We start from the raw sequence: 25,590 nt of genomic DNA, 5'->3' as shown, positions 1-25,590 counted from the left end.
GGCTTCAGTGTTTATATAAGTTAAAGTGCAGAGAAAGACTGGATCCAGAGGAAGAGCAGATATTCATATGCAATAAAGAGAGGTGTAAAGAGGAGCATTTGCAATCCTCTGGAGAAGTGGCCCACTTGCCAGTGCAGAAGACAAAAGAGATTCGGGTTCGCCCTGGGTTGGGAAGATCCCCTGGAGAAGGGAATGGCAACCCACTCCAGTATTCTTGCCTGGAGAATCACATGGACAGAGGAGCCTGGCGGGCTACAGTCCATGGAGTTGCACAGAGTCGGATCGTGACTGAGGCAACTTAGCACGCAGTGAATCTTTGCCCTTACTGTATTAAAGTCACCATGACCTCATGCTGATATTCCCAAAGCGAAAATGTTGGTATTAAAAATCTATAACTGACTGGAACTGTTTCCCAACTTATGATAAACTCCAAACAAAATCTTCTAAAATATTGCATTCTAAATAGTTCTGTAACAATGAAGCTGTGCTGAAAAAAATTTTTTTCTTCTTAGAAGAAATATATTCCATTTTCTGGGCTTAATGCAGTTCAAAGCAAAACAAAGCAAAAATGATTTCTTTCAAAGGAAATGGTATACTGTGAGTGAGTGCTAGGTGGCTTGTTTTTGACATGAGTTGTAAAGAAAATATTTATAATTTTTCCAAAACGACACTTGGTCCTCTGCCTGTCTACTTTTATTTTCCCAAAATGAAAGCTAAGTTTTAATTTGGTAGGCTATGCTGATGTGCATGCTCAGTTGTTTTAATCGTGTCTGACTCTCTGTGACTCTATGCACTTTAGCCTGCCAGTCTCTGTCCATGGGATTCTCCAGGCAAGAATACCAGAGTGGGTTGCCATGCCTTCCTCCAAGGGATCTTTCCCACCCACGTTTCCTACATTGTAGGCGAGTTCTTTAAAAATATATTAGGAAAGTCCTGGATGAGTTGATCATATTAGAATTTGCAAGAATTGTGGTTCTTGAGTGAAATCCCATGATAATTCATCTAATACAGATGTAATTTTGCCCAGCTTGTCCTGGGATTGTGTGTACAAAATAAACACAAATTTAGATGATTTGAATGGCTAAGGACCATCTTCCATGTTCTCTGACAGCCTTCCTGGAGCAAAAGGATCAAAGAATTTGAAGCACTTTCTGGAAGTGACTATCTTTGTCTATTAGAGTATCTTTATTAGCATATAATATTTCAAAGTATTTCTTCACCTGAATGCCTCAAAGAAAATTTTTTTAAGGTTTGCAGTAGTGGTGATATGTAGGATTACATTTTTTTTCTCTTCATAGATCTATATTATTAGTATATATACTAATGGTATATATACTTGGTAGTTGACCATTACCTTATAAACAGGAATTGCTTTTACAAGAAAATAAATACTTGTTAGCTCGAAGACGCGACAAAATCCTCCAAATATTTGTTTTGGAGAAACGATTAAAATCTGATATCAAGGCCATTTATTATTTACTTCATGTATTTATTTCTGAGGCCAAAAAATGCCTTACCTTACAAGGTAAGGCACAGAAGGTACTGTATCACATGGGTGTGGTGACTTAGGATGGGTACTGTTCCTGAGATGAGAACTCTGCCCACTTGCCAGTTTCTTGGTGGAAGTTCCTTATGACAACCTAGACAGTGCCATCCTGCCTCACCTAATTTGTAGGACTTGGCCTTTTTCTTTTATGACACTGCTCCATGAACTCAGCTAGTTAGAATTTGGATAGGTATAAAAGGAAGATACTAATGGTATACTTATGATCTCATGGTGCTGTTGAGAAGATTAAATAAAATACTTTAATAACATATTTGGGATTAAGGTTGTTCCTGGACCCCTGGAAATAGTTAATAGGCTTGAAATTAGAATTCTAATTTATCCCTGGTTGTTGGCAAGGTTTTCACCCATATTTTCTTAAGAAATAATCAGACTGTCCTGCTTTTCCAGTGTTCTAGACAATTCTATAAGACTTCCTCTGATACCTCACTATAACTAACACAGGAAAATTTGCGAAAAGTAATAGTGTTTGTTAACTTTCAGAGACCAGTAGGAATTGAGACATACTTTCTTACTTAGAATTTGAGTATGTATGTTCATTTCCTGCCCAGAAACAAAGAATAGAAATTGGCCCTAATTGTGTTTCAGAATGCCAATTTTAGTAAAGTAGATTTTAGGTTTGTAAACTAACATGACTTTAAGTCTCTAGGGATAGCTGTATACAATTTCATGCTCTGTATTTCAGAGAGGACACTTGGTTATGGTCATACGCCCACCACATTTATACTTGGTCTTCTGTACTTTCTAAGTTGGTTCATGGGTTTCTATTATGAAATTGGGAGAAGATCCTACAGGCAGACCTGTCAGGTTTTCGGTTTCTTAGCTCTAACCTAATGTACCAAAATATCTTGAAATACCAGAGTTGACATTTTGACATGCACCATTCATACATACTGGGTAATTTAGAATTCAGTGAAAGAGTTTAATTATAATTTAAAATACTGCTCCAGTTTATTTCTTCATATTTTCATTTATTGTTTTGTGATTGCTTACAGGATAAAGGTGCATTTAAAGTATTTTTACCATATATGCTTGCTTTTACTTCTGAGGGGAAAATAACCAAAAATTAAATCAAATACAGCCTGTCGGATGTCTGAAGTAGGTTATGACCAAAGTCACTCCCTCTTGAAAAAGAAATGTGTATAAGAGAAATTCTTACTTTGATAACATAATAAAGGTCTTCTTTGAGAACAAGAACAGTATTTTCATCATGTTTTGGTTTATTGCTTTTTTTTCCTCCCCAACTATTAAAGTCATTCTGGATAGGAAATTCACGTACATCATGGTGAGACAAATTTTGACTGAAGAATAGCACTTTTGTATCTAACACCTGGCTCTTAAATAAGATAAATGTATGTTATCACTGTCCTGAATCATGAGTCCAAGGGATGGAATGAATAAGCAGAAAATTTTCTATTCTAAATGGAAAATACTTGGAAAAAAAAAGACATCACAGAGTACAGTGTAATTCTGCCAGGGGTCAGTTCTGACCTGAAACAGAACCAGAGGTGTCACCTGTATGTGGGAACACAAAGCAAAGTGTGCGTTCTCTCTCTCTCTCTCTTTTTCTCCTGAACTTATTTGTGGGGGTGAAAGAGGATATTGCCATGTACTTTTTGCCATGCTTTATCAAGGAAAAGCAACCAATTTGCTTCTAAAGAGCAACTTTCCAGTGGATTCCCACTGATATATGATGCCATAAAAATACATTTGAACTAAATTTATACCTGATTATTGATTTTGATGAATACTTTAGTGCCAGAGGAGAAAGATTCAGGATCAAGTACACTCTCAGGTTCTTATGCCAGAGTCGAAGTGTCAGCCTCAAGGAAGTTGGAGACTTACCTTTGAGTGAAAAGGCCATTAACCAATAAAGTTGAGTATCTAGTTTGAATTCTCATCAGGAAATTGATCATGAAGGACATTGTTATATTACTATGAAACTATTTCTTCTAAGCCAAAAATACCTTGAAGAGCAATGAATACAAGTCTGGCACAACTAACAAACCAAATGTTAACTGGTGACACCCTTTTCTGAGCAATAGTTTTCCTTTAATGGGTCCTTCTTAATAATGAGATAGACCAAATCCTCCTTGCCTTTGGTCTTTGAAGATGTGAGTGCATATGTGAACATATATATGAATAGTGGAGTTTGAAGCTTGAGGTTATTTTGTCAAAATTTGAGATTTGTGTGATTTTTTTTCCAGCTGTGTCATTTCTCTGGAATGTGTTTTAAAATTATGACACCTTTCACTAGCTCTCCTATAAATCTAAAATGGCTGTCACTGCCATTGTGTTCAGTCCTTGGTGTCTGAGCTGGACATGAGGAAGCAAATATACAAATAGTGGCTCTGTTTCTCTATGCAGTTGATAGTCTTTTTAATCACTGTTCTTTGATTTTAGCTTGGTATGTCCTTGGCTTACTACTGATCAGACACTTTAAATGATTCATGGTTTAAATTTATTTTATTTTTAACTGTGATGAAATACTTGTAGCATATGATTGACCACGTTTACCATTCTAAGGTGCATGGTTCAGTAGTGTTCTGAACCCTTTACTTTGTAAATAGAAGCCTCTTTCAGTTTTGATGCTTGACAAGCATCTTAGCGCTGCTGTAGCTAATTACCATAGATTGAGTGGCTTGTCAGAGAAGGCAGTGGCAACCCACTCCAGTACTCCTGCCTGGAAAATCCCATGGACGGAGGAGCCTGGTGGGCTGCAGTCCCTGGGGTCGCTAAGAGTCCCAGGCGACTGAGCGACTTCACTTTCACTTTTCACTTTCATGCATTGGAGAAGGAAATGGCAACCCACTCTGGTGTTCTTGCCTGGAGAATCCCAGGGATGGGGGAGCCTGGTGGGCTGCCGTCTATGGGGTCTCACAGAGTCGGCCACGGCTGAAGCGACTTAGCAGCAGCAGCAGAGTGGCTTATAAACAATAACAATTGATTTCTCACAGTTCTGCTAGGGTGGGAAGTCCTCGATCAACGTGTGGGCAGATTTGGTATCTGGTGAGGACCTGCTTTGAGATTATAGGGGGCTGGTTTCTGGCTTCCAGGGCACATGGGGAAGGGGGCCAGAGAGGTCTGTGCCGGGGTCGCTGCTATGAGGGCCCCACCCGCATGTCCTAATCACTTCCGGAAGGCCACCCACCCCACCCTGCCCCCTAATGCTGTCACCCTGGGGTTTAGAATGTCAAGCCAGGAATGTGGGGGGGATGCAGACATTCTGTCTAGAGCCTCGAGTCACTCCTTCTCGTTTTTTTTTTTTGTGTGTGTCCTGTTGTTACAGAACTCCAAGATGGGAGGCAAACTGAGCAAGAAGAAGAAGGGATACAATGTGAATGATGAGAAGGCCAAGGACAAAGACAAGAAGGCCGAGGGAGCCGGCACAGAAGAGGAGGGAACCCCGAAGGAGAATGAGACCCAGGCGGCTGCCGAGACCCCAGAGGTGAAGGAAGGCAAAGAGGAGAAGCCAGAGAAGGATGCCCAGGACGCCAACAAGCCCGAAGACAAGGAAGGCGAGAAAGACGCAGAGGCGGCCAAGGAAGACGCCCCGAAGGCAGAGCCTGAGCCGACGGAGGGGGCTGAGGGCAAGCCGGAGCCCCCCAAAGATGCTGAGCAGGAGCCGGCGGCCGCCTCAGGCCCCTCCGCGGGCGGCGACGCCCCCAAAGCTTCGGAAGCCGAGGCGGCGGAGCCCGCGGCCCCCACCAAGGATGACAAGAGCAAGGAGGGAGGGGACCCCACAAAGACTGAGGCTCCCGCCGCTCCTGCCGCACAGGAGACGAAAAGTGACGGGGCCCCAGCTTCAGACTCAAAACCCAGCAGCACTGAGGCTGCCCCATCCTCCAAGGAGACGCCGGCAGCCACGGAAGCGCCGAGTTCCACGCCCAAGGCTCAGGCCCCCGCAGCCCCCGCAGACGAGGTCAAACCTGCCGAGACCCCGGCAGCTAATTCCGATCAAACCGTAGCAGTGAAAGAGTAACAAAGGACAGCCTATGGAAAAAAAAAAAAAAAGAATACAGCTTAACGACGACCTGTCTCTCTTGTCTCTCTCTCTCTCTCTCTGTCTCTCTCTCTCCTATACTAACTTGTTTCAAATCGGAAGTAATCATATGTATTGCCCAAGAATAAGGATGTGGTCCCATCAAAGGGAGGGAGGGGGTGGGGAGAATCCAAATAGTATTTTTGTGGGGAAATATCTAATTATACCTTCAGTCAACTCTACCAATCAGCCCTGGATTTTCAAGCTCAATGTCTGAAAGTGCAGTACATCTTTTGTAACTGAACTGCTATCACATGCGCTCCTGCCACTAAAGATCTGAACATCTTGTCTTTCTGCAAGGGGCGGGAGGTGGGGAGTGATTCTGCCCGCAGGGCTGTGCCAAGGCAATCAGATGTTTATGAAAGCAGTATTTTCTGTGTTTTCTTTTTCATTTACAGCCTTTCTTATTTTGATATTTTTTTAATGTTGTGGATGAATGCCAACTTTCAGACAGCCCACCGTAGCCTGTCCACATGTATCTTGATGCCAATACTCCATTTTTCCTCCCCCGGTCTTTTTGGGAATAACAAACATTCTCTCATCCTACTTAGCCTCCCTAGATTTCTCATGACGAGTTAATGCATGTCCGTGGTTGGGTGCACCTGTAGTTCTGTTTATTGGTCAGTGGAAATGAAAAAAAAATTTAAAAAAGTCTGCGTTCATTGCAGTTCCAGTTTTCTCTTCCATTCTGTGTCACAGACACCAACACACCACTCATTGGAAAATGGAAAAACATAAAAATTAAAAAAAAAAAACAAAAAAAATGTACAATGGATGCATTGAAATTATATGTAATTGTATAAATGGTGCAACAGTAATAAAGTTAAACAATTAAAATGAAGTCAAGAAGACTACTGGTTTTCTTTTTACCACCATTACCCTTCCCTGCTCCTGGGTCATTGCCTCAGTAGAGAACAGAACAATTATCGAGAGTTTTCTTGGGTATAATTGAATAGAAAAAAAAAGCAGGATCTTCAAGGTTATTTGTTTAAACAATGAGCTAGACCAGTGTCAGTCTATGGAGATAAACTCTATAAAAAATGAGGATGTGATTAATTAAAAGTCATTTTGAATCAAATACATTGTGAGACAATAAATGGATTTGAACTTGAAGGCTGGGTAGAAGAGAATGATGAGGTCTTATAGATAGATAACATGCATGTAAGTTGTGAAACCACTGAAGGTCATTTTATCTGTTTGTGTACCATATTCATGGTAGCTGTGGAGGGAAAGCAAACCTGAAACCGACCTTTACAGTGACCGGATAGCTGTTCCGGTTTTGCACTGATGACTTACGGCTTTTAAGTCACTTCTAATTGCAGGCTTCTCTCTTACATGTAAGAGGGTTAAAGCGAATCTGTTTCACTTCTGAAATACTAATTTGTGTATATGCCTGGTGATGATTTTATGGGGTGGACAGGTATGTCCCAACAGAAGCTATGTCACCTCTGTTCCTCGATTTCTCCCCCAGGGCTGGAATGGCGACCCTCAGTTTGCCCATATTCCATAGAGGGGGAAGAGGTTGGGAAATTGGTATCAGCAGTGGCTTTTATGGAGCACCGAGGCAGGCACATCAGTCCTGTAACGTAAGACAAGAAGGAATTGTCTCAAATCTCTTGATAGTGGTTTGGGTCTTTTGCAATTGGTTATTAAAAGCCAAATCTCAAATATAAAGCACTTAAAAGTGAAGTGAATCCTGAAAAGTGAAAGTCACTCAGTCGTGCCAGACTCTGTGACCCCACAGATTGTTAGTCCATGGAATTCTCCAGGCCAGAATACTGGAGTGGGTAGTAACCTTTCCTTTCTCCAGGGGATCTAACCAACCCATGGATCAAACGCAGGTCTCCCACATGGCAGGTGGATTCTTTACCAGCTGAGCCACAAGGGAAGCCCAAGAATACTGGAGTGGTAGCTTATCCTTTCTGCAGGGGATCATCCCAACCCAGGAATCCAACCAGGGTCTCCTTGCATTGCAGGCAGATTCTTTACCACCTGAGCTATCAGGGAAGCCCTGAAGTTAATCCTAGACAAAGATTTCTCATGATTGAATCATGATTGAGTCCATCAAATGGCAGGTTTGGGAAGAGTGGGTTGGGTGGTAATAGAGTAATAAATAATAGTAATAGAGTAATAAATAGACCCTAACCTAGGAAATTTTCTTTAGGATTTGTGAAGGGCCAGTATACTGGAATTAATTCCCAAAATTAGTTCATCCTCATCCACTAGTGAACAGTGGATGAGGAGGGACCTTATTTGGTTTTTATGGGTTACATTACACAGGATTCAAAAGAGAGAGAAGTCCCCTCCAATTATCATCTCAGTAGTCTAGTCTGTACCATACTTAAGATGTTGCCAGTGGGTTATACTGGAGAAGAAGAAATGGTGAAACGATACTAGGGTTCAATGCGGGTTGTTTCTATAGTGAAATAAATTTGAACTCTTAATGCTTGAAAGGACAGCAAGAAATGGGTAAACACATTAACCACCAAGCAGCTGTTTTAGGTAAGAAAAATAGCAGAGAAATGTCCACATTATTACCAGTGTGTCCTGGCCTATGTAAAATAGCTCGGGGGTGGATTGGTGGCATTGGTAGAGCGGTAACAGATTCTTTGAACCATGGAGGATATTTAAATGATTACTAATATTAAGTACCATGCACTTCTTGCAGATAGATGTGCTCGTTGATGAAAGTCATATAAATTCACTCTCTTCATCCTTTTCTCATAAGAAACTCACTAGGCTTTTGGATGATTAGAACAATCAAATCAGTCTCCTGGATTAGCGTTTATGGCTATAAATTGCTGTCGAGGGATAAACAAAGGCAAGGAGGCATTTTTCTTAGTTTTAGTTTGTTTACACTTAAAGTTGTGTTGGAGAATTTAAAAATTTGAGTTATTTTCCTCTTTTCTAACTCCAGTCAGTGTTCCAGCAATGAAAAATTATCAGAAATGTGGTCCCCCAAATATCAAAATCAGAATTTCAACCCAACCATGGCTCATGACATTTAATTTTACTGTAGTGAAGAAAACCTTGGTTTGAAGTTGTGTATTCAGCAGAACGTGTTTTGTGTGTGGGAGTGATGCACTCAGCCCGGAAATGTTGAGTGCCCATTTTCACTCTGGAGGAAGCTCAATTGCTCCCTTCTCATGAATGGTCTTAAATAAAGGGAAGGTCCTGCACAGACTTGTGCGTCACTGGCAAGTTATCTGGGGACTCACCACATATTTGGCTCACCACTTCATGCGTGTTTAACATCTGCTTTCCGGAGAAGAAAGGGTTCCAGGGGCTAACACTCATTGGGTGCCTAAGTACCTACAGCAAAAACCAACGGAGAGTGAAATAAACTTTTCCACAGTGACCAGCTTTGTCCCTTCACCTTGAATGTCCGGTCCAGTAGCTGACACTGCCTCTGCATGGTAGGGATGGACTCAAGTCCTCAAGAGCTGGTGTGTGCCATGGTGATCCCACCTGGCCTCAACCCTAAGAGCAGGCCATCTTCAGCCTGTCGGTGGTCACTGAGGCAGAGGCCTCACCTGGCTACCATCCAGGAACCCTACTTGCCATTCTTAGTGGAGTCAAGGCCAAGGTTCGGTATACACTAGGCAAGTGGTTGTCAACCACCTGGTGCTGATAAAATCTAGACATTCTTTAGTTGCCTCAGTTGGGAAAATTATTAGGTGCAGCAGCTACACACTTTGTTCTCATAAAACATCCCAAAATCTTAATTTTCATTAAATGAAATACCATGCTCTATTGAAACACATTATCTTCATTGTAACACTCAACATATCAATTGATGTCCATCCACTGTCAAAACTGGCTTAGGAACACAAATTGACATTGTTTCTTTACAGACATAAGGCTTTGATATACAGTAAATTTCACTCAAGTCTTATTTATGGGAAAAAAAATCTACTATTTAGAGAATTTACTATTTTGTTGTAATCCAAATTCTTTCCTCAAGATTGATGCGATTAGTCCTCATTCTTTTGATTTCTGTTTTCCAGCATAACAGTAAAGTCGTTTTAGTCTTTATTTTTAACCAATTTACACAATATTGGAAATCAGATGCTTGGAAGATAATTTTCTTACCATCAAATCTGAATGAAATCCTTGCTGGGTAGAGTAACCTTGATTTAGGTTTTCCTCTTTCATCACTTTAAATATATCCTTCCACTCACTTCTGGCTTGCAGAGTTTCTGTTGAAAAATCATCTGTTAGCCTTATGGGGATTCCTTTGTATGTTATTTTTTGCTTTTCCCTTGTGGCTTTTGATAGTTTTCCTTTGTGTTTGATTTTTGTTAGTTTGATTAACACATGTCTTTGTATATTTCTCTTTGAATTTATCCTGTATCGGACTCTCTGGGCTTCCTGGATTTGGGTGACTATTTCCTTGGTGGCAATGTAAATTGATACAGCCATTGTGGAGAACAGTATGGAGGTTCCTTAAAAAGCTAGGAATAAAACTACATTATGACCCAACAATCCCACTACAGGGCATATAACCTGAGAAAAGCACAGGTGAAAGATACGCATGTACCCTGGGTGTCCCTGGTTCCTCAGTGGTAAAGAATCTGCCCACAAGGCAGGCTTGGGTTGTATCCCTGAGTCAGGAAGATCACCTTGAGGAGGGCATGGCAACCCATTCCAGTATCCTTGCCTGGAGAATCCTATGGACAGAGGAGCCTGGCAGGCTAGAGTCCAAAGGGTCATGAACAGTTGGACAAAACCAATGTGACTGAGTGTGCACACATGTACCCCAATGTTCGTTGCAGCACTTTTAAACAATAGCTAGGGCATGGAAGTGATAGCTTACAGTGAATGATGTCAGATTCGTGATCTCCAAAGAAGAAGATTTAGCTTCCGGACCAGGGACCAGGCTTGATCCCTCAAAAGGTTTTGTATAGCAGTTTTCAGTTTAGTTCAGTTAAGGGACTCAGTCATGTCTGACTCTTTGTGACCCCATGGACTGTAGCACTCCAGGCGTCCCTGTTCATCACCACCTCCCAGAGCTTGCTCAAACTCATGTCCATTGAGTCGGTGATGCCATCCATTCACCTCATCCTCTGTTGTCCCTTTATCCTCGTGCTGTCAATCTTTCCCAACATCTGGGTCTTTCCAATGAGTCAGTTCTTCGCATCACATGGCCAAAGTATTGGAGCTTCAGCTTCAGCATCAATCCTTTCAATGAGTATTCAGGATTGATTTCCTTTAGGATGGACTGGTTGGATCTCTTGCAGTCCAAGGGACTCTCAAGAGTCTTCTCCAATACCATGGTTCAAAAGCATCAATTCTTCGGCGCTCAGCTTTCTTTATGGTTCAACTCTCACATCCATACATGACTACTGGAAAAACCATAGCTTTGACTAGATGGACCTTTGCTGGCAAAGTAATGTCTGCTTTTTAGTATGCTGTCCAGGTTGATCATAGCTTTTCTTCCAAGGAGCAAATGTCTTTTAATTTCATGGCTGCAGTCACCATCTACAGTGATTTCAGAAACCAAAAAAATAAAGTCTGTCACTATATCCATTGTTTCCCCACCTATTTGGCATGAAGTGATGGGACCAGATGCTATGATCTTAGTTTTTTGAATGTTGAGTTTTAAGCCAACTTTTTACGCTCCTCTTTTGCTTTCATCAAGAGGCTCTTTAGTTCCTTTTCACTTTCTGCCATAAGGGTGGTGTTATCTGCATATCTGAAGTTATTGATATTTCTCCTTGAAATCTTGATTCCAGCTTGTGCTTCATCCAGCCTGGCATTTCACATGATGCATGATGTCTTCTGCATATAAGTTAAATAATCAGGGTGACAATATACAGCCTTAACGTACTCCTTTCCCAATTTGGAACCAGTCTGTTGTTCCATGTCCAGTTCTAACTGTTGCTTCTTGACTTGCATAAACATTTCTCAGGAGACAGGGCAGGTGGTCTGGTATTCCCATCTCTTTAAGAATTTTCCACAATTTGTTGTGATCCACACAGTCAAAGGCTTTGGCATAGTCAGTAAAGCAGAAATAGATGTTTTTCTGGAGCTCTCTTGCTTTTTTTATGATTGAACGCACGTTAGCAATTTTATCTCTGGTTTCTCTGCTTTTTCTAAATCCAACTTGAACATCTGGATGTTCTCGGTTCACGTACTGTTGAAGCCTCGTTTGGAGAATTTTGAGCATTTCTTTGCTAGGGTGTGAGATGAGTGCAATTATGCGGTGGTTTGAACATTTTTGGTGTTGCCTTTCTTGGGGATTGGAATGAAAACTGACATTTTCAGTCCTGTGGCCACTGCTGTGTTTTCCAAATTTGCTGGCAAATTGAGTGCAGCACTTTCACAGCATCATCTTTTAGAATTTGAAATAGCTCAGCTGGAATTCCATCACTTCCACTAGCTTTGTTCACAGTGACTTGACTTCAGACTCCAGGATGTCTGGCTCTAGATGAGCGATCACACCATCGTGATTATCTGGGTTGTGAAGATCATTTTTGTATAGTTCTGTGTATTCTTGCCACCTCTTCTTCATATCTTTTGCTTCTATTAGGTCTATACCACTCTGTCTTTATAGTACCCATCTTTGCAAGAAATGTTTCCCTGGTATCTCTAATTTTCTTAAAGAGATTTGTCTCTCCTTGCTATAGCAGAATTTTATTAAAGTATAAAAAGGGACAGAAGACGCTTCTGACGTAGACATCAGAAGGGGGACGGAGAGTGCCCCCTTTGCTAGTCTTAGCAAGAGAGCTATGTACTTTTTCAATTGGTTATTACAGTAAATAAAAAGAATGTCTCAATTTTGTAAAGGTCTTACCAGACCCACTCCCATGATTTACATTTTAAGATAAAGGGATTAGAGCTAACAATAGAAAGATCTTACTAGACCCACTCCCATAATATACATTTAAAGATGACAGAATTAGTCAGAAGGGTCTTAAGAAGTAGAAACATGTCCTGGAGCAGGATACATTGTTGTTATATAATCACTGGTACAGAGTTTAAGCTGAGTTATTTGTTTTGTAATCATCAGCTCTGGGCTTAAAGAAAAAAACGTTTTATGAGATTAAGATGAAGGAATGTAGAAAAAAAGTTTATCCTTTTCTCCTTCTCAAGAGCCCCAGACCCCTTTCAACTCCTCCAGGACCCCAGACTTCTTATCAACCTGCCTAAGAATTGGCTCTCTCAGAAGCAACCAGATACCCATTAACAGATGAATGGATACAGAAATTGTGGTACATATACACAATGGAATATTACTCAACTGTTAAAAAGAATGCATTTGAGTCAGTCCTAATGAGGTGGATGAACCTAGGGCCTATTAGACAAAGTGAAGTAAGTCAGAAAGAGACAAATGTTGTATATTAACACGTGTACGGAATCTAGAAAGATGGTACTGAGGAACCTATTTGCAGGGCAGCAATGGAGATGCAAACCTAGAGAACAGACTTAGGGACACAGTGGGAGAAAGGGAGGGTGGGATGAATTGAGACAATAGCATGGAAACATACACATTACCATATATAAAATAAGTAGCAAGTGGGAATTTGCTGTGTGACACAGCTCAACCCATTGCTCTATGACAACTCAGAGGGGTGGGATGGAGACGGAGATGGGAGAGGGATTCCAGAAGGAGGGGACATATGCATACTTGTGGCTGATTCATGTTGATATATGGCAGAAACCAATACAATAGTGTAAAGCAATTATCCTCCAATTAGAAAAAAATGCTAAGATAAAGAAAAAAACAATATACCAAATAGCAGTGCCACTAATATTTGTGGGATTAATCAGATGAATTTTTCTATGCATCCTTATAAAAGGAGACCAAACTTTCCTCATTTATAACTGACATTGTTTTGGTCAGCCAGATAGCTCATGTTTTAAATGTTTAGTCAACTACTACTATTTGGCCAGGAGTTTTTAACCCTTCCTGCTCATGGGAAAGTGAAGAGAGTAATTCAGAGAGTTTTTCACAAAGGTATTTGTCTTTTTGAAAGTTTATTTATTTTTTGACTGTGCCATGAAGCCTGCAGAATCTTAGTTCCACAAACAAGGATCGAACCTGTGACCCCTGTATTAGGAGTACAGTTTTAAATAAAGATATATGTCCTTCATTAAAAATAAAAAAATTATTTCTTTTCATGAGCATATATGCCTTGTGCCTTTTTAAGGATAGAAATTTTATTAGTGTATGAAATCTCAAAATCCATGAACCACTGATTAAGTACAATTCTCCAAACTTTTCTCAGTCATTTTATTAAAGGCAATTTTTCTTCTAAAGCGGTGTACTTCCATTTACTTACATATTTAAGCTCCGGGAGGAAAATCTTTTTGCAAAAGAACTACGCTCTTGAAAAAGGATACTTGGTACAACTGTACACATTGAAATAGAAAATCAAATAGCAATATCGTATAGCTCTATCTCATGTACACTTGACCTTCATATTTTCCTAAGGTCCAAATATCACATTTGTTCCTCATTTCATTTCCTTTGAAGACGGTTTTATGTTTCCCCCAAGTTTCCCTCTGAGTCTAGGAAAATTCACATTTAACATCATTCATTTACAAATTAATAAGCCTTCTATAATGTAGCTACTTTTGTTTTAGCTCCCCCAAATTCATGTCTTTACTGGTCAAATGACAAAATGATGGTGCGATAAGCACGGATTTAGAATAATCAAGAAAGCTTTCGTATTTGCTTTCTTCACATATGTTTTTCATTATATAGTCCAGGATTTAAGAGTAAGAGAAAAGAGTCCAAAGAAGTTGTATTGAGGAATTCTCATCTTGAATATGGCTTTACATCCATTTCCCTAATTCTAAGGCGGTTTCAGATAATGAAAACAAAGCCAGACAGGCTGCAGGCTTCCCCAAAGCCATGGATGTCAGAAAGTCTACTAAAGCTTAAAATGAAATTTGCTATTTTAAACTTATGTAAATATTCTGATACATTAAAATTGTATATCTTAAAGACTCAGTTTCAATCACTAGATAGACTACTGGCAACCTATCTTTTGGCTTTTTAAGCTATGAATTTATTCAAGTAGAAACTATGGTGAAATAGGCACCAAAGACTATTCTTGCCTTGTTGACTAAATTAATCCTTAATATCAATTGGTTTGTATTTAAGAGCCACATATTCAGAAACTCAGGCCCATCAATGTTGTTACTCAAAGGAAAAAGGCACTTTTTAAAAAAAACTAGAGGAAACTATAGTCGCTTGTAATACATTTTTGTTAACAAAAAGAACAGTGAAAAAAACTGCAAAAGAAAAAAAAAAATCCCTGAGCCCCTAAAATGAAAGCAATCCTCTTAATGGAAGGAAAAGACTACATTTCAGTACTTTACTGACAGAAAGAGCGCTGTTTGGAGATTTGCCATGAGCAGAAGGGAATGACACGTCTGATTACAACTTCCTTTTACGCAGGTTTGGGAAATTTGATCTGACAGGTGAACCCCATTAAAGCACTGACTGAAGAAGGTCCTGTAGCAGCAGTGAACAATTTCCATCCTCAGCACAGACGTCTAAGAATAGAGCTGCCTCTCAGCCGGAACCACCCACCGCAGCCACCAGAGTCTGACTAGTATGCAAATTCCCCAAAGGGTTCTTTTCCTTCTTCTTCTTCTTAAAAAAAAAATAAAGAAAAATACATACGCGCACACACACACACACACACACACACACACATATATATTTAAGCTGAGTATAATAGAGCCTATATTTTGCTTGCTACCTATTCATCTGCTTTCTCTAGCAGGGGCTGAAAAATACCCTGACATTCAGGGCAAATTCTAAGTTTTCTAAATAACACATGCACACACGGACACACACACACTAGTAAAAACAACGAAACCAAAAATAACATAATTAGAAGACAAAAAAGAGTTGCTCACATTTCTGATGCTAGCCAGAATTTCATTATAACTTTTTTTTAATCTTATATTTCCTCTCTTCCTATTCCCTCTCTTCCTCTGTATTTTGTCTTTCCCATCAAGTCTCCTACTTCTATTTTTTTTTTTTTTTTGGTCAGCTAATAAAATTCTAAAAAGATATTGTCACTGTCTCTCTCCTTCCTCCTTTCCTTCCTTCCTTCATTCCCTCTTTCCTTCCTTCCTTCCTTCCTTCTTCTCACTGAATTCACACTGAGGCAAATACATACCCTGGGTAAAAACTATAAAAAGTATACACATCATAAGTGTGTACTTTCTAATTACACATTAAGTGTACTGTTTTGTTTTCTACTTTGCACAACACATTATTCATTTGTTCTTTGCTCAGGAAGAACAATGTACTTTTCTTGGAATTCATCTGTACTTTATTTACTTTCCCCCTCCCCCCATTTATCTATAAGAATAACAGGGAGATTAAGGGAGGATTAAATCAGAATCTAACATAATTTGAAATGGTCTTTGATGTGGAATGCTCATTAAAAGTGAATCCTAAAGGTTTCACATCAAGAAACTGTTCCAGAAGGCAGGGCAGTGGTTCTGAAATGCCATACAACCTGACTACCTAAAAACTTCTAGGATATTGAAATAAACAGAATCCAGGCACCAAGCCATGACTTTGAACCTATGGAAGGCAGAGGGAGGGGAAGACTTTCACAAAGCCCTTCTTTGGGAGTTCACTGAGATAGTGTGACTTTCATACAATTTTCAAAGAGACTTGGGTTAGAATCTGTTTTTCAGGATAATTTGATCTTAAGTAAATTACTTAACATCTCTGAGGCTCACTTACCTCATTAGGAAAAAAAGGGAATAATAATAAGTTGCAGTGAATATTTTTAGCAAGAGCCAGAAGTAACCAACTCTTGACGTATACTCAGTGAACCACAGCAAGGCTTTCAGTTTCTAAAAAAAAAAAACACTGAGATTGTAAGCTCTGGCTTGTCTATCCTATTTAAATTGCAAAGGAAAATGTAATGGGAAGACATTTCTTAATGTTTTCTTGGACATACAAAGACAATGACTATGGACTTGAGACCCAAGTTATCCTAGACGAAACAGCCTAGTTTGTAGTGCTGGGAGAGTGTGTCATTTCCTTGGTTTTGTCTTGCTGCAGCAAGAAGCATGAGGGGAGGCCAACCACAAAGGAGGAGCCTCAAAAAGTCTTGGCTCCCTCTTTTTACACCTTTTATCTCCTCCCCCTTGAGCCTGCCCTATGAAAATTAGGGCCAGCCAGCAGGGGAGCATGTTTGTTTCACCTGAGGTTCTCACTCAGGTCCGAGGATATTTCCTTTGCTCCCTTTTTGCGGGCCTTTCCCTTTCTTTGTCTGTCTTTTAGCCACCGCCATTTTGGACTCTGTTTTCCTATTCTACTTAGCAGTAGGAAAAAAATAAAACACACATGCAAGGCATGGAAACCACTTGGTGTGGGGAGGTGGGGAAGGTCAAAACCCAAGATGGCTTTCCTGAGAATGTTCATATTAAGTTACTGAGATAACTAAGATATAAATCAATGAGGGAAAATGAATCCCCTTTGTGTATCGCAGGTGAAGACCTTGGAATCCTACCTCTATTGTGTAGTTAACTTTGTGAACTGAGGAGAGCATTAACTTCTTAGAGCATCAATATGCTAATCTGAAAATTACAGAACATGCCTGTCTCTGGGTGGGGGTGGGGGATTGTGGAGAGAATCAAAGGATGTGTTTAGCACAGTGCATAAGTGTTACCAAGACTGTTACCCCAGAATCATAACCCTGCTTCTCCCTGACGGAAACGATCTATTCTTATCTAAGTTTCAGGAGGAAGCTGCAGAGAGAACAAAGCAAGAACTGGATAGAACCTGCTAGGCCCAAGATGGTGGAAGTCTTGACTTCCAGTAGACCTTGAACCTCCTTATACACTCATGATAATACATTAGAATGCTAAAGACACACCCACCAGGGCCATGACAGTTGTTAATTGCCATAACAGCCAGAAAAGCCCCAAAAGTGCAAGTGTTATTCACTCAGTTGTGTCCAACTCTTTTTGACCCCATGTACTGTAACTATCCAGGCTCCTCTGTCCATGGGATTTCCCAGGCAAGAATACTGTAGTGTGTAGCCATTGAATTCTCCAGGGGATCTTCCCCTTCCAGGGATCAAACCCAGGTCTCCTGCAATGCAGGCAGATTCTTTACTGTCTGAGTTACCAGAAAAGCCCATATAACTACTGAAAATGAATGTAGCATTGGTTCCAGGTAAAGTCACACCCTTGTTCTCAGATAAGTCATGACTATTCCTCTGGGGAAAGAGTATTTACTGTGACTGAGGCAGACCAGTTGGAGTGCCGGGCAGATAGCTTGGTAGGAAACCTAAAGATGAGGAAGAAGGAATATCTGCAAGATGACCTCCAAGTTTAGTAAGGTGGTAAGATACACTTGAGAAGAGAATTGGCAACCCATTGCAGTATTCTTGCCTAGAGAATTTCAGGGACAGAGGAGCCTGACAGGCTATAGTTCAGTTCAGTTCAATTGCTCAGTCATGTCTGACTCTTTACGACCCCATGAATTGCAGCACGCCATGCCTCCCTGTCCATCACAAACTCCTGGAGTTTACTCAGACTCATGTCCATCGAGTCGGTAATGCCATCTAGCCATCTCATCCTCTGTTGTCCACTTCTCCTCCTGCCCCCAATCCCTCCCAGCATCAGGGTCTTTTCCAGTGAGTCAGCTCTTTGCATCAGGTGGCCAGAGTACTGGAGTTTCAGCTTCAACATCAGTCCTTCCAATGGACACCCAGGACTGATCTCCTTCAGGATGGACTGGTTGGATCTCCTTGCAGTCCAAGGGACTCTCAAGAGTCTTCTCCAACACCACAGTTCAAAAGCATCAATTCTTTGGTGCTCAGCTTTCTTTATGGTCCAACTCTCACATCCATACATGACCACTGGAAAAACCATAGCCTTGACTAGACGGACCTTTGTTGGCAAGTAATGTCTCTGCTTTTTAATATGCTGTCTAGGTTGGTCATAAATTTCCTTCCAAGGAACAAACATCTTTTAATTTCATGACTGCAATCACCATCTGCAGTGATTTTGGAGGCCCCCAAAATAAAGTCTGACACTGTTTCCACTGTTTCCCCATCTATTTCCCATGAAGTGATGGGACCAGATGCCATGATCTTAGTTTTCTGAATGTTGAGCTTTAAGCCAACTTTTTCACTCTCCTCTTTCACTTTCATCAAGAGGCTCTTTAGTTCCTCTTCACTTTCTGCCATAAGGGTGGTGTCATCTGCATATCTGAGGTTATTGATATTTCTCCCAGCAACCTTGATTCCAGCTTGTGCATCTTCTAGCCCAGGGTTTCTCATGATGTACTCTGCATATAAGTTAAATAAGCAGGGTGACAATATAAAGCCTTGACATACTCCTTTTCCTATTTGGAACCAGTCTGTTTTTCCATGACCGGTTCTAACTGTTGCTTCCTGACCTGCATATAGGTTTCTCAAGAGGCAGGTCAGGTGGTCTGGTATGCCCATCTCTTTCAAAATTTTCCACAGTTTATTGTGATCCACACAGTCTAAGGCTTAGGCATAGTCAGTAAAGCAGAAATAGATGTTTTTCTGTAAGTCTCTTGCTTTTTCGATGATCCAGCAGATGTTGGCAATTTGATCTCTGGTTCCTCTGCCTTTTCTAAAACCAGCTTGAACATCTGCAAGTTCACGGTATTTGCTGAAGCCTGGCTTGGAGAATTTTGTGCATTACTTTACTAGTGTGTGAGATGAGTGCAATTGTGCAGTAGTTTGAACATTCTTTGGGATTGCCTTTCTTTGGGATTGGAATGAAAGCTGACCTTTTCCAGTCCTGTGGTCCCTGCTGAGTTTTCCAAATTTGCTGGCATACTGAGTGCAGCACTTTCACAGCATCATCTTTTAGGACTTGAAATAGCTCAACTGGAATTCTATCACCTCCACTAGCTTTTTTCATAGTGATGCTTTCTAAGGTCCACTTGCCTTCACATTCCAGTATGTCTGGCTCTAGGTGCGTGATCACACCATCGTGATTATCTGGGTCGTGAAGATCTCTCTTGTACAGTTCTTCTGTGTATTCTTGCCACCTCTTCTTAAAGAGGTGCTTCTGCTTCTGTTAGGTCCATACCGTTTCTGTCCTTTATTGAACCCATCTTTGCATGGAATGTTCCCTTGGTATCTCTAATTTTCTTGAAGAGATCTCTAGTCTTTCCCATTCTGTTGTTTTCCTCTATTTCTTTGCATTGATTGCTGAGGAAGGCTTTCTTATCTCTCCTGGCTATTCTTTGGAACTCTGCATTCAAATGGGAATATCTTTCCTTTTCTCCTTTGCTTTTCATTTCTCTTCTTTTCACAGCTATTTGTAAGGCCTCCTCAGACAACCATTTTGCCTTTTTGTATTCCTTTTCCATGGAGATGGTCTTGATCCCTGTCTCCTGTATAATGTCAGGAACCTCCATCCATAGTTCTTTAAGCACTCTGTCTATTAGATCTAGTCCCTTAAATCTATTTCTCACTTTCACTGTATAGTCATAAGGGATTTGATTTAGGTCATACCTGAATGGTCTAGTGGTTTTCCCTACTTTCTTCAGTTTAAATTTTAATTTGGCAATAAGGAGTTCGTGAGGCTATAGTCAAAGAGCCAGACACGACTGAACGGCTAACTCTTTTAAGATACACTTGAGGGCCCATCCGAGATGGCTTATCTCAACTAATGAGTCATGATGCTCTGTTGCTTGTTCTTCCTCAGAGTTCCTTGACTACTTGGGTGCAAACATATAAAAAGACCACAGTTGGGGCCTCCAAGGTTGGACTTTTCCAGTGCATGTGACAGAAATACAGGCCTCAAAATCCAACTAGAGAACTGGCAAGATTTTTGTTGATATGGTGGCCATTACATGACAATAAGACCAAGGGAGTGTGAACAACAGGAGACTGGTGGATGGGGAGAAAGGAAAGCAGGGAGCGGATAACACACTGAGAAAGCTGAGTCACAGTCGTGATAAGAGTGGCTGGAAAAGCATGTCTGAGAAATGGAGGAGGACACTGGAATAGGAAGTTTTGGAGGTGGAGAAGTTTTCCACAGTGACAATTTTCCTTGTGACTGAGGAAGAAGATTGCTGAGGAGATGAATATGTTATGGAATAAGAGGAAGTGAAGCCATTGAGAGCCAGGACTTGAGTTAAGCTCTCCATGTGAAAGGCGACGCCACACACAAGGCTAGTGGCCAAGACATGGGGAAAGAAAAGGCGTAAACAGGAACGCATGAAAATGTGAGGAGGAGGAGGGAATGCTGTGGCCAAAGGGCATAAACTTCAAAGCATACGGTGCTTTTTTTCACAGAAAGTGAATGTGTTAGTCACACAGTCATGTCTGACTCTTGGTGACCCCATGAACTGCAATCCACCAGGCTCTTCTGTCCATGGAATTCTCCGGGCAAGAATTCTGGAGTGAGTTGCCATTCCCTTCTCCAGGGGATCTCTCCCACCCAGGAATCGAATCCGAGTCTCCTCCACTGCAGATTTTTCACAGAACCATTGCCAAATACACTTCTGGAGTTTGCCATAGGAGGCAAAAAGTTCACCAGCCTCACGTGTGAGGTCTCTGGGGAGCTCATCCTCATGGCTTCAGTTAAGGCAAGGACGGGAAGGGATGTTTCATAAAGAGGATGGAGGGTAAAAGGCATTTCCTTGCTCTGACGCTGTGCTTCCGGGGCAGAGGCCCAGCAGGGAAACAGTGCATTATGGGAATGATGGTCTTGCACCAAATAGGTGACCCCAGTAACTTAGACTTTTGTGTTGGCCGATAGCAATCAGAGATGAGAGACGCAGAGATTAAGCTCTAATGCTCCCTTTGAGGACAGTGAATTCTGGCCCTAGTGGGCAAAGATGTATTCTCCACTTTGCTTCAGTGGACCCTGCAGGCTGGACCTCAGACGAAGCACATGTCTATGTTGGTGAATCTGCTTTACACTTAGGCTCAGCACTCACTGCTCTGATCACCTCGGATCTCTCCAAAGACCTCCCATGTCTCCATTCTCGTGCACCCTTCCTCTCTCACTCCCTACACCGAGAAGATGTTAGCAGATTCCCTGGTTTAAAGCTTGTCTCTGAGACTTTCTGAGCTCAGCGACCTTGGGCAAATTACTTCACCTCTTTATGCATTGTCCTCCTTATCTGTAAAACGGGAATAATACTCTCACCCAACTCGCAGGGTTGTCACCAAGATCAGTGCTATCAGGGACCGGATGCACAGTACCTGGAATCCAATTTTCACTTTCCCTGGAGTCCAATGACAGACTAAAGAAAACCTGAGGGATTATCTCTCTCTACTTCTCCAAATATTTCTTAATATCCAGCCTTACTGGACTTTTTCAAATCCTTTCTGTCATAGAGGTCTTTTATTAGCTGGGAGTGATTGAGGACAGAAATATAACTTCTCCTTTTCTTATCTCTAGTATTTTGAATGTTGTCTCACACTGAGTATTTTTAAAATATTTGTTGAGATGTAAGTAGTTTATGTAATATCATTTCTTATGTCTTCTCCTAGACTTATTTGCTTTATTAGACAAGACAAAAGGTTTAAGTAAAAATGACTTTCAATTGTCCAGTTTCAGGTAGATGGTTAGGCACAGGAGAGGTGTTTATTTGGGGAAGATTGAGGTGACATTGGGTGGGCAAAACAATATTATTGATGAAGATCTTCCTAGAACTAATGAAATTGCATCATGGGTGGCTGGTTTTTACTTTCTCAACTAATAAAGTCAAATCTGTATCTGGTATTTGTTACAAATACATGATATGAAAACAGCATAGTTTGTTATCTTATTGAGGAATTTAAAATATAGCAGTCTCTAGTGTTTGGAAAAGAAGAGATGTGAGTGCTTGTCCTAAATTAAATATTATAAGTCAAAAACATGCATCCGTGAATCACAAATTGAAGCCAGTCATTTTTATTTTATGAAGATGTTGAATGAAATTTCCTCATATGCTTTCTATCTCAGAATAGATTCCAGTGGCTCTCCAATAGTTCTCCTATGGAACTGGGTGGTAAGAGCAGATGAGCTTACTGTGGTCTTGCTAAAAATGCTGTATTTTTCAACTTAAATTTGGAGAAAATAAAAGAAATTAGAAAGCAATTAGAGTAACAATCTGCTTTGCTTGATATTCTTTGGGGAAAGTAACATTTATTATTGAGTTTTTCATAGATTTCTGGAAATCTGAAGTCTGTTGCATAGTCTTGGAGTTTCAGCCTTTTCCTGAAAGTTCCATAAGAAGTTCAGTCAGAAGAGCTGGTATTAATTTACCTAATTCTCTAAGTCTCTCTAAAGACCACTAATAATCGTTGCATAGCTTTATCTTTTTAAAACAAGAAACTAGGCATTTACACACTAAGTCTATAACCAATCTATCAGAGTTATAAAGTAACTAGAAAGTGAATTTATTCTGGCAAAGCCCTTACAGTAAACTAACATACAAGTTATCTTCTCTATGTAATGGATGATGGTTTGGTAACTTCTAGTGGAAATGTACATAATTCTCTTCTAGATTTTCTTTTTATGAACCATGGTATTTTCTTTTTCTTATGGAAAAATTATATGTTCATGATTTCCATCAAGCATATCATGCTACTATGCATATACCTATATCCTCATTGATGGTGGTTTAATCACTAAGTCACATCTGACTCTTGTAACCCCATGGAGAGTGGCCTGCCAGGTTCCTCTGTCCATGGGATTCTCCAGACAAGAATACTGGAGCGGATTACCAGTTCCTTCTCCAGGGGATCTTCCCAACCCAGGAATTGAACTTGGGTCTCCAGCACTGCAGGCAGGAGCTACAAGGGAAGACTTATATCCTCATTATATTTCAATAATTAAAAAATAACATTATTCTTCACTTACAGAGAGCATACCAAAAGATACTGCAATCATGATGCACCTTTAAAAAGAAAAAAATCCCACTATTTTCCTTAAATTTGTTCAGTTATCCAATTTATAATACAATGAAAGTCTGTATAAGGTTATAGACATATGGATTATTATATTTGTTATAAACTGCATTCACATGGTAGTTTATCCTGGGTATCTGATTTTAGGGAGAAATTCTGGCTAGTCACGCTACCTTTTTTGGCTGATACTTTCTTATAAGCTTGGTCTTCGAAGAAACATCTGGATCTATCAATGGGTCTATCAACTGAGAAGTTGCTAGATCAAATCTTGTTGCTTTTTTGAGTGCCATCATTTTATCAGCTGCCCAATCGTCTATACTCCGTAGCTCAAAGTCACTCCCACGAGGTCCTTCTGATGTTCTAATTAGAATTCTTCAAACTTTGCCCATCTTCCAACTGTCTGAAGCAAACACAAACTCATTCTCATGAGAGATTTCCTACCAGCTACAAGCAACCACCACGCCCAGAAGGAAGGGGTGGCCAAAGTATGGGTCCTGATTGAGAAAGCTTTGTTAAGTTGAGCCAAAAGATACTTTGCATTTGAATTTTGGCTCCTTTAAAAAAAAATGTTCTAGACTATGTTTCTCCAATTTGCCTTGAGATAACTTGGCTTATGGAAGAGTTAGAAGAGAGGCTTATATGATCTTTGAAGATGATCACTTAGAAAGATAAAGGTGTGGGAGTAATAGTTGCAGGCAGAATAGATACCTGAAAATCAACAGGGCCCAGGTATAAGCATATCAACTGAGAACTAGTAAGTCAGATGAAGAAGAAGCTGGTTCTCCACTTGAGCATCCAGTCAAGAGGCAAGGTCAGAAATCAGAGATTTTTGTGACTTATGAAACCAAACATCAAACCATGTGTGCATTTACCATCGATGATCCATGCTTTCAATTTCTCCCCAGTCTATCTCTTCAGCCTTTTGTCTTCTTCCCAGTCCTCTCAGGGCTTTTCCTGAATGTGTGGACTTCCTTTCTGCTACTCACACCATTCCTCATCCCACTTGTGTTTCTCATAAGTTTGCTGAGTATAAGGGAGTTTTCACCATTTTGAAATGGTTGAGGGGGAGGGTGGAGATAGGAAGTAGTTCCTTAGTATATTTATTTTCACAAATTAAAAGCTATATTTAAAGGTAACAAATGGTAACTTCATTTCCCTGATGGTTCAGTCGGTAAAGATTCTGCCTGCCAATTCAGGAGATGCGGGTTTGATCCCTGGGTCAGGAAGAAATCTGGAGAAGGAAATGACAACTCCCTCCAATATTCTTGCCTGGGAAATCTCATGGACAGAGGAGCCTGGCATGGGTTCTCAAAAAGCCGGACACAACTTACTGACCAAATAGCACAAACAAAAATTGGTAACTATGCTGGAGAGTTTTCTGCATAAGAAATGAATGTAATTTTCTAAATTTTCTTTATTGCACATACCGAAAAGGTAAAGGTACTAGTAAATATCTCAGAGTATTTCTCAAACACAGAATGCATATGAATCATCTGGAAATCTTATTAAATCGAAGATTCTGATTCAGTAGGTCTAGGCCGAAGCAAAGGCTCATCATTTCTAAAAAGCTCCCAAGGGATGCCCACACTGCTGGTCCTTGCTCCACATATCAATAGCTAGGTCTTAAGGGATTTCAAATAATTATTGATATTCATTCTATGCAATTGGAAACTGTCTATTTCTCAAATGTATGTCATAGGTGTGTATCTAAAATTTTTTTCAGTCTGGTACTGAAAAAAAAAAAAAGAAATTCCTAGGCTCTCTGCTTTGCTGTCTATATCTGAATGATTGCTAGACTTAATTCATGAAATGTTGAACAGACATTGCTCGGCCTCCAACACGAGACCGGCTAAATGACAGTTTCTGTGTCTTTAAATACTTGGAGAGGTTTTGTTTTCTTTTTCTCAAGGAAGAAGCTTCCCAGCATACCCTCCACCCCCACATTCACAGAGGACTAAAATAGAAATAAGTTTTAATTGGGACTTCCCTGGGGGCCAGTGGTTAGGACTCCATGCTTTCACTGCTGAGGGCATGGGTTCAATCCCTGGTCAGGGAACTAAGATCCCACAAGCCACGCTGTGTGACTCCCCCCCCCCCCCGCC

The 25,590-nt window shown here is 40.5% G+C and overlaps 1 protein-coding gene across 1 annotated transcript in view; it reads left to right on the top strand.

Annotated features, from left to right (window-relative positions):
- Positions 1–6,447, top strand: part of BASP1 (brain abundant membrane attached signal protein 1) — a 52,171-nt gene extending 45,724 nt beyond the window's left edge. The window contains exon 2 of the mRNA XM_043488668.1: positions 4,854–6,447. Within this exon, the coding sequence (XP_043344603.1) occupies positions 4,863–5,546 (684 nt within the window). The 5' untranslated portion in view covers positions 4,854–4,862 and the 3' untranslated portion in view covers positions 5,547–6,447. The remainder of the gene's footprint in view (positions 1–4,853) is intronic.
- The last annotated feature ends 19,143 nt before the right edge of the window (positions 6,448–25,590 follow it).

Source organism: Cervus canadensis, chromosome 16 (genome assembly GCF_019320065.1).
Source record: "Cervus canadensis isolate Bull #8, Minnesota chromosome 16, ASM1932006v1, whole genome shotgun sequence".
NCBI classification, from domain to species: Eukaryota; Metazoa; Chordata; class Mammalia; order Artiodactyla; family Cervidae; genus Cervus; species Cervus canadensis.
The sequence above is the reverse complement of the archived record's forward strand: the minus strand, read 5'-3'. Positions and strand labels throughout refer to the sequence as shown.